The sequence below is a fragment of the Lolium rigidum genome, chromosome 1 (genome assembly GCF_022539505.1).
Source record: "Lolium rigidum isolate FL_2022 chromosome 1, APGP_CSIRO_Lrig_0.1, whole genome shotgun sequence".
Taxonomy (NCBI): domain Eukaryota; kingdom Viridiplantae; phylum Streptophyta; class Magnoliopsida; order Poales; family Poaceae; genus Lolium; species Lolium rigidum.
The window spans coordinates 130,495,399-130,508,724 of record NC_061508.1 but is presented as its reverse complement, the minus strand read 5'-3'; the positions used below and the strand labels follow the sequence as shown (position 1 = coordinate 130,508,724).

Sequence of the window (13,326 nt, the reverse complement as noted above, 5' to 3'; positions counted from 1 at the left end):
TATGTTTATTCATGATCTATATCAGTCTTTGGGAGAATTCTTTGGCAACTAATTGTGCCATGTACCTTGTAATATTCCCTTTCTCATTTCATTTTCCATAAAGACCCCGAAGTTACAGGTTTGCACCCATTTTTTTAGAGCAGACACGCCAATTCATTAATCAACCACGAAGTTACAAGAACATACACATGAGGAAACTATAACAGATGTCAGGCTAAACCATGATACCCCGAAACATTGGGGAACAAGACCCATAAGAATGAATGGTACAACCTCCATCGATGCCAGATCCTTCCCAAGAGGATTTCAGAGCCAAAGAATAGACCCGCTGCAAGTGCGAGTTACATGTCAAAAAACTTCACGTTTTGCAAGAGAATCTGATTCCACTTAAATTGTGTCTTTCCATTTTGGCCAATCTTGTCTTTGCTTCCTTTCCTGACTGATAAGAGGTTCCCCTCGTTTTCATTATAATTTCTAGCTCTAGATTATAGGAAAATGTACCATCCATGATTACTTTATCAGGCATATGATCTTTAATATTTGCTAACATTCCGGTTGATTTTTCTATGGATAATTTTTTTAAAAGTCGGAGCTGGAAGTGGAAGTGAAAAGTGTCAGATACCACCATGAATGTCAATCACAAATATTAATCGACTATGCACATCTCCGGCCACCAATATTCAGCCGAAGTAAATCTATCTTAACAAATATCAAACAACAATACAAGATTTTCCAAAAATGCAACTACATTAGTAGTTCGATGGTATTTAACCCATCGGTATGTGATTTCCCCTTGACGTGCAGTTATTAATAGGAGTGATCTAGATAACATGTGTAGTGCAGAAATAAGTTGTTACATCTTGAGAAAGTGATGTTCCATAACAATTAACAAAGATGAGCTAATCCGTGAATTTTCTCAACAAAAAAAAGCTAATCCGTGAATGTATAAGCCGTTAGGGTGGTTTGTCCCCATTTGGGAACGGGGTGCACAGCATATAGAAATTCCGGTGTTGAGAAAACTCATGTCGCGCAATGGTACGAACTGGAACCTACATAAGAACTTTTCTGAATATTCATGTCACGCATTATAACAACTGGAACTACGGGAAGCATTTCAGGATACGCATGTCACACAATGGAATCAACTGGAACCTGTGGAAGCAACTGGTATAGTATCTAGTAGTAATTCCCAGCCAAACTAGTATAGAGATTTTGAGGGGGTGCCGAAACAAAACGTCCTGCTTCTTTGCAAACGCCATAATTTCCACCAAACACGAGCCAAGATGCGCTGCACAATCAACTTTCGTCCATTGGATCATTTTCACCACCTCTCTTGGGCTCCGAATCCTTGTCTCCACCCTCACGAGCCTTTGCCACAGAGTCTTCCAATGCCTCGAGGAATGAAGCAACTGTGAATTTATCTGTCAAAAACACAACAAAAGAACCGGTTTTCAGAGAAGCACATTAAGTGGGACATCTGAACCAGTAACAATAATGATCCAAAAAACTAGTAATATTCAATCGCAGCTCAAGTTCAACCATCCCCCACAAGTCAGAAATTTACACAAAATCACTTCAAAGGTTCAGCAACTAGCGTCATAGATGGCATCTGCAAGTGAAATAACACCCATATTCTGGGCAAAGATCATTTGCACCATAAAAGTGCAAGTAAACCTACAGCGACTGCTAGATAACAGACATCCAAACTGAATAAGGTAATTGCTGCAACTGCTTTAGTTTTTTGAGAAATCCAGAGAGATAGAGCTACCAAATAGAGAGTAACACTATGCTACATGGGTATGTAATAAATAACTAATTATGCACTTTACATATGCTTCCACCATCATCTGCTAATCATCAGACTAGTGGGGTAGAGAAGAGTAGAAAAATAATCCCTCCGTCCCAAAATGTAAGGCGCCTAAGGATTACTAGTTAATAGTCAAATCTTACTAACTTTGACTAAATATTTAGGGAAAAATATCTACATCTACAACACTGAATGGACACATTAAGACAATACTTTATGGTGAATCTATTGATATTAATTCAATATTGTAATTGTTCATATTTTTGTGTATAAACTTGGTCAAACTTAGAAAACATGGACTTTTGAGTAATCATTAGACGCCTTACATTTTGGCGTGGAGCGAGTAACAGGGAAAGTATATACGATAGCATCTCATGCCCACATTTATCTTTTATATGTTCTCTACGGGGATACCATAACAAATTCGGTTTTTAGATGTAGATGAGCAAGCGAATGGTGGAAAAATTGTTTGCAAAATTCATAATACATACGCATGCATCATTGCCACTTGTTTATTTTTCCAATTAATATACTAGAAGAACAGTACATCCTACGTGTAACAGAAACATATAGGGCATACAAATGAGAACTTGAGCTGTAATCTAAAGGAAAATTAAAGTGGTTACATTTACTAGGGTCCACTCCAAATTGAGCAAGATCTATTTGGCCAGTTCGTAGCACCTGCCATAAAATCAAACATCATTACCAGCCTTACTCTTGAAAGACTGTCAGACTAGTAAATGTGCAACAGAAAGTGGAAAGATGAGTAACTGGAACTAACATGCGTAAAAGCATCTAGTTGCTGCCGTAAAGGAGGACTTTGCAGTAGTTCAAGAATATCACCTGCAGTCCATGATCCCTGGAATCAAGCAAATACCAGAATGAGTTAACGGTTTGGTTGAGCTCAAAGCCAGGACACCAAATACAAACCTCAGGAAGATGTGATGCCAACTGCTCAATGGGCAAAGATTCAATCAGTGGCAATACCAAGTCAGGCTTCAAGATGTCTCCTAGTCCTAATCCTGTCACGTGCAATATAACACAATGAGACAGAGAGCAAGACATACACAGAAGTGCACTGATTCGGAATGGCACTTACCAACATCAGGATCTGCCATACCATCTGGAATTGACAATAGAATGGAAGAGTTTCAAAATCAGGTCTAAAAATAGAACATAACCAAAATTACATGGTTTTTAGCTGATACCTGATGGTTGTATAGCGCTCAATATTCTCTGCAGGTCTGACAATCTTACAGGTCCAGCGGCAGACGTCACTTCACCAGCCAAATCAGAGGTCATGCTCTGATCAACTAAATTCCCAGCTCTGCCATATATGTGGAAGAAAGTAGGAACAGAAGGGGGATAGATTTAGCAATTGGCCATAGCACCCAAAACGCAGTACTCTTGTGTAATAGAACATGCAACTGTAAACCATACAGGTATGCAAACCAGAAGAATTAACAATTAAACATGAAGCTGGAAAAGGGAGCATTGAGATGACAAAACTGCATACATGCCACACAAGATACAGCATAAGACAATATTCTGATAGATGTAGCTGTAAGATATTACGGTGTTAGTAACAGTAAAAAGCTTAACATTCCTTATATGCGACATCGCACAAATCCTATATTACTAAGAAGATCATCCGCACTAACTCATTTCTCTTGACATGCAGCTATGACAAGCAGATGTTTCTCTTGCATCCTCGGTCCCACTACGTCACCAACTTGCATCCACATCATCCTATGCATGCAGACATTTTTTGTGGACTCAGTATTTTCTCATGCTTTTTCTAAAAACTATACTGACTAATTTCGGAGTCACACAAGCAACGTAACTGCTTTCTTTGTTCTCCATGTTCATTATTTTCCCTGGTCCCTCCACTCAAGCGTATGTCCCTCTAACTTCCTAATAGAAGCTCAATAAATCATGTAGTCCTGCCTTCTCCACTTTCTCCTCACTGCATGAACAATTCAACATTACAGACGGTGCCACAGCTTTGCCATCCGTCTATTGCTACCCTCAAAGGCTTTACATCCAGCCAGAAGCGAAATGGTGGGAAAGCGAAGTTCCTCTGTTTTAGTTGTTTGGCCCTTTGGTTCTAGCATAAAGTTTCATCATTTGATATGGTTTATGACATTCGAAATTTACATTTTGCATTTTTGTTTGGTTCAGGTGGAGATGAAGTTGTTTGTCCCTTGGGTTCTAGCATCACGTTTCATCATTTGATATGGTTACCACATTCGAAATTTTCATTTTTCCTTTTTGTTTGGTTCCGGTGGAGATGAAGAACAATTTTCATATAAATGATAATCAAGTACAAAAAAATAATATGATTTTACTATTTTCTGTGTCGCTAATTTAAATGCTTTCCTAATACTACCTCCGTTCCAAGGAATAAGGTGCACACGTATTCCAAGACGAACTTTGACCATAAAAATTGAGCAACAAAATCTTGATTATATTATATGTAATTAGCACCATTGGATTCGTATTGAAAAGCACTTTATAATGATGCTAATTTTACACAAAAAAATCTTTATATATTTGAAGTAATTCTTGGTCAAACAAAAAGCACATAAAACGAGGACGCCTTATTCCTTGAAACGGAGGTAGTATAAACGTAGCACCACCGAAGGTTATTTCCAGATCTTGGATATTCTCATGCTGACATGTGTTCTTTTTTCATTTATTGAAATACGCAGTGAAGGAGGAATCAAGAATAATAATACTGTTATATAACACACTCATTTACAAGTTTTGCTATTAGCTTGCAATTTCAATAGTCAGCCAGACTGCAATTTTATACACGTAGAAAGTACTATGGATGAACAGGTAAGAATTGTAATGTTTTGATATCTGCTGTTTTTCTGTTTGCAGTCAATTAGATGTAAATAAAAATAGCTTCAGTTTACTCATACTACCTCATCCAACGATCTAATTTAATTTTCTCTACACACTTGTTCTAGAAATAGTTAAACATAAGTTGTTTTTCTGTTTACTGCTATCAGTGATTCATCCATGTTCTTATTCTTTTTGATATGCACACACTATTAAGGCGACGAACATACATAAGTGCGCTTCTATATAACACAAGAACTTCAGCTCGGATGGACCTACTTGTGCTTTTAAATCTGAATGTTTTACTGTTTACTATGAAATTATGAATTGACAATAATAATAAAAATTGTGGGAAGACGGTAATGTTTTGTTATGCTTATCTATATACATTGTGTCTTAACAAACGAATGTGTTATTTAGTATAAAAGTATAACTGATTATGCTATTTGCAGCACCATGTTATTAAGTATCAAATGTATTCTATTTTCCTAATGTGTATTTTTTTGGTTGCTGGGTATATCATCTCAAGTGTGGTACTCTGTCATACAAAAGTCATTTTGACATGTGCAAATGCTTTAGTCATGCTAACTAATTCTCATTATCTACCGTACAGTTCTGCAGCAACGCACGGGGTATTATCTAGTATACTTAGTTTATAATGGCCATACATCCATGATAAGTCTGGTGACATGAATTCTATCTGGAAATCAAGATTAAAGCTCCATTCGGCACTGGGGTGGATTCTGGCAATCCCAACTGGTTCAATGCTTCTAGGCCAGCTTTTTTTCCTTAATTAAGTCGCAGACTGGTAATATGATTGCGTTCAAGTGAAATGAAAATGTGAGGGGACAATCATCGGATAACAGAATTTATCAAATTCAATCTGATTTACTGAATGTAGATTCTTCAAAAAATGCATAGCAAAAACAACCACCACAAACTGAGTTTAAGGGTATAATAACACTGCAATCTTCTAAGTTTACTGGGTTGCCCATTGCATTACAAAGGCTGGAGAAATGGCATGTGCTCGGATAGCATCAGATCTAGCAGTAAATTTCGAATTACCTGGAAGAGATGTCATCATCAGCTGTATCTTCATGTGACATTTCTGCTTCAATAGAAACTGCATCCGCATCTGCACAGAACTACAACTTGAAGACAAATATCATAGTTGGGTATGGGGAACCAAACAATCAAAGCACATACCCATGGGTCGATTTATGTAGGCATTAACTTGGCGGCATATTTGTGAGTCCCCGTCAGCATTTGGCTCCTGCATAATAAAGTGTGCAATGGAAGACAGTTGTTAGAGGTTGGAAAGACTTAAATGGTGCCCACAACATAACCCTTCGCATCTAACTGACCTGCATCCATAGGAAAATTTTCCTGTCATCGTGCTTGAACTTCAAGATGTACACCCTTCCAGAAGATGCCGTAACCTAATGAAGTGAACAAATGTTGATCACTTAAGTACCATAGTTCACTAAACTAATACCGGAGAGCATATCAGGCTTGAATGAACATTCAATTCATATCAATACCTTTTCAAAGACAGCCTCATCAGGGAAGACAATTTGATCCTGTGAAGGACGGAATCAAGGATAGACATAGTACAGTTATCTTCTGAGATACACTGGAATGAAAAGCACGAGAATATAGAGATCCTTCCAAGTTCAAACTTATAAAACATGTAATATCTGCAAATTATGGTTTCACTCGATTATAGATCAAACCACAGAGTTTACCATTTCCAAACTAAAAATGAGTAAGAGATGTCTATAAGTGCAGGTGTGCAAGAGGATACATCTTCAGCAAAGTTTTGTCCACGGTCAAGCCATTGAAAATGAATCAAGCCTTCTTCACCCTACAAGAGAAGGGATATACAGTTACACTCAAATTAATAAGAAATGCTGAGGAGATGAGTACAACAGGGAGCATGCATACCCTTCCAATACGAACAAGCCCCTTGCGTGTGTCTGGGACCACACGTGTTCCCTCAAGAGACATCTTCCCAGCACGAAACTCACACATTACATCCTGATGATAAGAAACGCATCGAACAAGAACATCAATGAATAACAGGACCACATCTTGTTATATCAATATATACAAATAAAACAGGTTTTCTATAAGAAGTGAGAGCACCCAGATTCTGACTAACGAAAACAGATATCAGTTAATATAAAGTAGGCATTAACCCATGTACCTGCACAGGCTATGCAAATGTATTTAACTTAGACAGTACTTTACAAATCCATAAATAAAGGAAGTAACTACTCCCTCCAAATTTGTCGATACATCCAAATTTAGACAAATCTAAGACATCTTTCATTGGACGGAGGGAGTACTATTTTTGTGTGGAAGTAAAGCAAGTAGTTTGATACATTCCTGCGTAGCCTGGTGCGCTCGGACTGAATCACGACCAGTGGCTAAAGAGGAAGATCATCGCATTTCTGTTACCTGCCCATGTAAAACGAGACTTTCTGTTCAAATTATATGCCACTTCCTTCGGGGCGGGGGGGAGTATATGAGCTCATACCACCAGGGATTGTTGAGTACCACTCGGTTGGGGACATGACGTCAAATCTTCTCTTCTCGTGTGGATCTAAACCGAACTATGTTCTGTCATAATCCTAGCCCCGGAATCAAGATCTAACAGTCAAATTAATTTTGCTGATGCTGATTAACGTGGAAGCTTCAATATAAGATGATGTGCCATTTACTGATTGACTTTGAGATTGTACAGATACAAACGATACTATCCAGCTCACTGAACAACCAAAAGTTCACTACCGTTTTCATTTCCTAATATATGATATGAAAAAGTTACATGCTTAAATCTATTATATGGAGCAAGGCCAGAATCATATATAAGAGCAAATCTGTATGACATAGGCGGTCAAAAGACTGCTGCTCATGGTGTTACTTAGATATGTAACTGTCAACTCCTACCATATTTGATCTGAAATCAACAAGATGCTGACAGGAAATTGAAAGGCAATACTTCGCAGAAACAACAAGAAGTTACAGCTAACAGCTTACCTGGAGGGTTTCGCTGCTCCCCATTGATGACAGTGGTGGTCAGCACAATGTGTAGGCCCTAAAATTAAGAAAGGTAGTTATAGGATGATGTTTCCAAGGTAAATCAAGCAAGCTAAAACTGAGAAGTAACATAAGTATCTGCCTGGCTTTCACTTCTTAAGAGAACACTTGTGTATTGAATTCTAATGGCAATGATGACGAAGTACAGTAGACAAAAATAACTGATTTGGTACTTTGTATGTATATCTTAAAATTCAACATTTTAAGGTGCATTTACTTTAAATTTACACAGAATAAATTTTTGAAGGTATTAACAAAGAAAAACTGGTACATGCAATGATAGCTCTTTGTGTCCTTTGGGTCAGCTACAAGAAATTAACAAAAAAAAAAAAAGCAGCTACTCTGCGTCTTAAAAAGTCAGACTGATGTACTCTCAAAGAAAAAGTAAACCCTGGCAGGTTGGATCATGTCATCCTTACTTGGTGCCAGAACCCATAAAATCAGGCATTGGTTAGCCCAGGGGCTTACCTAAGCAGAGCTAAGTTTATTTGAAGGTTAGCATAGCAACTTTAGACACTTGTAAACAGTTACCAGTTTAATTTACTTCTTTTGGTAAAACCCATCCTTTCCTGAAGACGTCCCCCAACCGCCTTTTCCCCGCATGACTGCTCCCCAATCGCCGTCCCCTAGCCGCCACTCCTCTCCAATCATCGTCCGTCAACATCTCAATAAAACTAACTGACATGACAGTTTCTTAATTGATGTTGTCATTTCGTCGTTGATCTGTTTGCTGTACTATTACATGATTATCTAGGTTGTGACAACTATTATGCTGTTGTCTGGTTTGCATTACAACTGATGATCAATCCAGAAGAAACGCAGTCATTTGGAGAACTATGTTCTCGCTCTTATGCTTTTGATTCCCCGGCAGTGCACGGGCACTATGCTAGTTGGGCGAAATACCGGGCTTCCGGGTGGCGCCATTGTATTTTATTTGGAGGAAACAGGCGGGCAGGCCCCTAAACTTAGAGCTTAAACCGGACTTTATTTTATATAAAAAAAAGCAGGCCACAGCCCCGCACCTCATGGGAGCGGCAGAGATGAGTGAGGAGGGGCCGAGAGAGAGGAGGGAGGGGCCGAAGAGAGATGAGAGGGAGACGAGCAACACATCTCGGCGGGTTTCGCTGCTCCCCATTGATGACAGTGGTGGTCAGCACAATGTGTAGGCCTTAAAATTAAGAAAGGTAGTTATAGGATGATGTTTCCAAGGTAAATCAAGCAAGCTAGAACTGAGAAGTAACATAAGTATCTGCCTGGCTTTCACTTCTTAAGAGAACACTTGTGTATTGAATTCTAATGGCAATGACGACGAAGTACAGTAGACAAAAATAAGTGATTGTACTTTGTGTATCTTAAAATTGAACAGTTTAAGTTGCATTTATTTTAAATTTACACAGAATAAATTTTTGAAGGAATTAACAAAGAAAAACTGGTACATGCAATGCTCTGTGTCCTTTGGGTCAGCTACAAGAAATTAACAAAAAAAAACAGCTACTCTGCGTCTTAAATTCCCGGCAGTCTTTTATTAGACACAAACATGCTATAAGGTTTGTGCCAATATATGTTAGAGCTTAACAGATGCTTCCTTTAGTTTTTAACACTTAATTTCTAGGGGAACAATCGCATCCATATAAAAGAAGTCTGACTGATGTACTCTGAAAGAAAAAGTTCATTGTTGATGTACTCTCAAAGAAAAAGTTCATGGCTGATGTACTCTCAAAGAAAAAAAGCAAACCCTGGCAGGTTGGATCATGTTATCCTTTACTTGATGCCAGACCCCATAATATCAGGCATTGGTTAGCCCAGGGGCTTACCTAAGCAGAGGTAAGCTCATTTGAAGGTCAGCACAGCAACTTTAGACACTTGTAAACAGTTTACCAGTTTAATTTACTTCTTTTGTTAAAACCCATCCTTTCCTGAAGACGTCCCCCAACCGCCTTTTCCCCACATGATTGCTCCCCAATCGCCGTCCCCTAGCCGCCACTCCTCTCCAATCGTCGTCCGTCAACATCTCAATAAAACTAACTGACATGGCAGTACTATTACTTCTCCAATCATTTCGTTTTTGATCTGTTTGCTGTACTATTACATGATTATTTAGGTTGTGAGAACTATTATGTTGATGCCTGGTTTGCATACAGCTGATGATCAATCCAGAAGAAATGCAGCCATTTGGGGAACTATGTTCTCGCTCTGCTTTTGATTCCCTGGCAGTGCACGGGCAGTACGCTAGTTGAACGAAATACCGGGCTTCCAGGCGGCCGTTGTATTTATTTGGAGGTAACAGGCGGGCAGGCCCCTAAACTTAGAGCTCAAACCGTATTTTCTTTTACATAAAAAAAGCAGGCCACAGTCCCGCACCTCATGGGAGCGGCAGAGATGAGTGAGGAGGGAGGGGCCGAAGAGAGATGAGAGGGAGACGAGCAACACATCTCGGCGGGTCGCCGTTCCCCGCTGCTGGCACATCCCGGCGTAGCACCCCCCCCCCCCCCCCCCCAACACACCGCCGGGACACAGAGACGACCGAGGATGCCCAAGAGGAAGCAGACCCTGCCGCTGACCGCGAAAGAGAGAGGAGAGAGGAGGTAGGTACCTTGCGCTGCCGTCCGGGGTCGATCCGCCGCCAACGGAGGTCCAGCCGCGCCGCGCTGGTGTCCCGGTTCACCAGAGAGGGGGAACGAGGTAGGGTTCCGGGGACGGACCGGAGCGAGATTGGGGAAAAAAACGTTCGACGCGTGCCAAAACTCTTTTTTTATCAGGGAAAAACTGGTTGCCCTGGTTGAGTCTGCTTTTGGGCCCTCTAGTCATATGGTCCGGTTGAGTCTGGTTGGGCTGATGAAGGCCATTGCGTGCGCCGCTTTTGGGCCCTCTAGTTATATAGCCTGGTTGAGTCTGGTTGGGCTGACGAAGTAACAGTATAGCTTGCCTACCTAGAAGCCTCTCCTACACTCAAAAAAAAAAAACCTAGAAGCCTCTCCACACCGTTTTAACGTTCTTAACCGTCCGATCAACCCCTCTGGCCGCGCCACGTTCCCCTCTGGCCGCGCCACGTTCCCCTCTGGCCGCGCCACGTTCCCCTCTGGTCGCGCCACGTTCATCTCGCTCCCCTCTGGCCGCGCCACGTTCGTCCACTGCTGCACCGCCAAGGAGTACTTCTCCAACCAACCTATTGTAATCAACTTCTGCTGCATGCAACCTTTGCAAAGAGAAGTTAATAATCGGAAAAGGAGCAACTTGTGCTAGGAGTTAAGTACTACTACATTATTTCATGTAAGTCAGAACAAGAGTCAGAGATCTGATTGATGGGCATCTTAAGAATTGCTTGGTAGCTTTTAGGACGGTATAGATATATTTGTGGGCAATAGCAAATGAAGAGAAGCGAAGCAAAGGTTATGTAGGTTAAATAACCTTTTATACTAAACTTATATGCTTACTTAATATACATCGACAAAAGTACTACATAGTTAAAGAAATCTTAACCGATGATGCATGTAAAACGCATATGTATTATTTGTAGTTTATTGCATTATATGATATTATATTTGCAACATATCATGAGTTATTACTTTGATTTACATTGATTTCGTGGATTTTCCAAAAGATCCTCTTTCTTTTGGTTCTAACTTAGTTTTGTAGAAAAACCTTTTGTTAGTATTTTGAATTTTCCACAAGCTTTGAGGTTCTAAAAAGGGAAAGATCGAAGAGCAACTTCGGAGTTTTTGAGATGCATCCAAAAATATAAAGTGAGCCATCAGGAGGGCAAGATTATGCAATTGGAGCCTGGTGGTGCGCTGATATCTACGTCTTGAATTAAAACTATCTATAAAAAAGGGCCCCAATTGATTTCTTGACGGGCATATGCGGAGATAGAATACCACGAAACAAAGAGAGTTTGCCGCTTGTGGAAGGGTTGAGGGGAACCCCGTTAGAATCGCCTCGTCCGCATCTCCTCCTTCACCAACGCCTCTCGCATCGCTCTCCACCATGAGCGGGGAGTAGGACACCCCTTGGAGTTGCGGCTTGTGGTATTAACTTGATATAGTCTCTCCATGTATGATCAATGTAACCCGTATGAAGTTCCCTACATTATTACATTGCTATCTAAGTAATTTCTATGGTGGATATTGTGGTATGAGATGACACATGTTATGCATTTATCATTGTGTTGAGACTTTTTAGTTTGTCATACTTTCGAAGCATGTTTATAATATACATGCATTGATTTGTTATTATAAGTCAGGGAAGCATTGGGATAATGTTAGCAGTAATGCCTTTTCTTCCCACATCATGAGGCATTTGACAACACTAGGTGTAGAAGATTGTTGAGCGCAGATTGCCGTGGGAGTTAGAAATCTCTGTGATGTAACTTTTCATCAGTTCCCCGGTAACGGCGTCAGAAAATCTTGATGGTGCTCCAGTGATGGCGCCAGACAATCTTGTTGGCAGTTGTTGTGGAAGCTATTGGGAAACCCCAAGAGGAAGGTGTGATGAGCACAAGACAGCAAGCTTTTCCTCGCACGAAAACCAAGGTTTAATCGACTCGATAGGCGTGACTTCTGAAGGTGTTGCTAGCTGACTAGTGGCAGGTCGCACTACCGGCATCAGTAGCAACGTGGAACCTGCACACAACACAACCAAAATACTTTGTCCCAACTTACAGTGAGGTTGTCAATCTCACCGGTTTGCTGAACACAAAGGATTAGACGTATCGAGTAGAAGGAAATGTTTGCAGTAATTAAAGAGAATAGGATTGCAGAAAGTAAATAGAACATGATTTCAGTGGTTGAATTTATCAGTGTAAAGGAAAAGACCGGGGTCAACAGTTCACTAGAGGTATCTCTCCATAAAGATAAACAGCATGTTAGCATCTTGTTAATAGGTTACGAAAAATATATAAAAGTGCAACGAAGCATGAGCAAAACATATATGAATTGGTGTAAAACAAGCATGGAGCATCAAAAATTATAGATACGTTTGAGACGTATCAAGCATCCCAAACTTAACACCTGCTCGTCCTCGAGTAGGTAAGTGATAACAAAATAATTTTTGAGGTGACATGCAGCCAACACAATCTTGATCAAGCATGTAAAGCATTGTGAGCTGGGATCTAAGTACTCTAAACATAGGCATGATAGATATAATTCACTAGAACTTAGCAACTATGTTATAACATGAGAAGTAACTCAAACAAAAGATTATGAATAATAGTGCATTGAAAGCAACTGTTTGTTTATGAGCATAGATAAAACATAATGTAAGGGTATTTTACCCTTAATCATTATTTTGGTTAACAATGACACCGGTGCTATTTTGTGGACTAATGGTTTCTATAAGTATATATAGGTTTTAGTCCACATGTGAGATTACAAGGCGGTGAGAAAGGTTTTCACTCGGGATACAAGGATATGAGGTGATGAGAGACCCCCCAATTGTTGTTCTCAACTAGTGACGGTGTGTTGACCATTTGTCTCCAAGGAGGAGTTCGCCAAAGTCACATATACACATAATCTTCACACCAAAAATGCTGAGAGGAAGAAGTGCCGAGAAGAAGAAGAAGATGTTCTCAAGTC

The 13,326-nt window shown here is 40.0% G+C and overlaps 1 protein-coding gene across 1 annotated transcript; it reads right to left on the bottom strand.

Annotated features, from left to right (window-relative positions):
• Window positions 1–1,033: 1,033 nt before the first annotated feature.
• Window positions 1,034–10,425, bottom strand: LOC124673528 (26S proteasome regulatory subunit RPN13-like). The gene is made up of 14 exons (XM_047209616.1): window positions 10,350–10,425; window positions 7,697–7,754; window positions 6,599–6,691; window positions 6,459–6,518; window positions 6,196–6,234; window positions 6,019–6,093; window positions 5,861–5,927; window positions 5,720–5,789; window positions 3,016–3,134; window positions 2,907–2,930; window positions 2,738–2,829; window positions 2,589–2,666; window positions 2,434–2,488; window positions 1,034–1,421 (listed from the first exon to the last, which is right to left on the bottom strand). The coding sequence occupies exons 2-14, from the start codon at window positions 7,718–7,720 to the stop codon at window positions 1,297–1,299; spliced, it is 921 nt and encodes a 306-aa protein (XP_047065572.1). The 5' UTR covers window positions 7,721–7,754; window positions 10,350–10,425; the 3' UTR covers window positions 1,034–1,296.
• Between the last annotated feature and the right edge of the window lie 2,901 nt (window positions 10,426–13,326).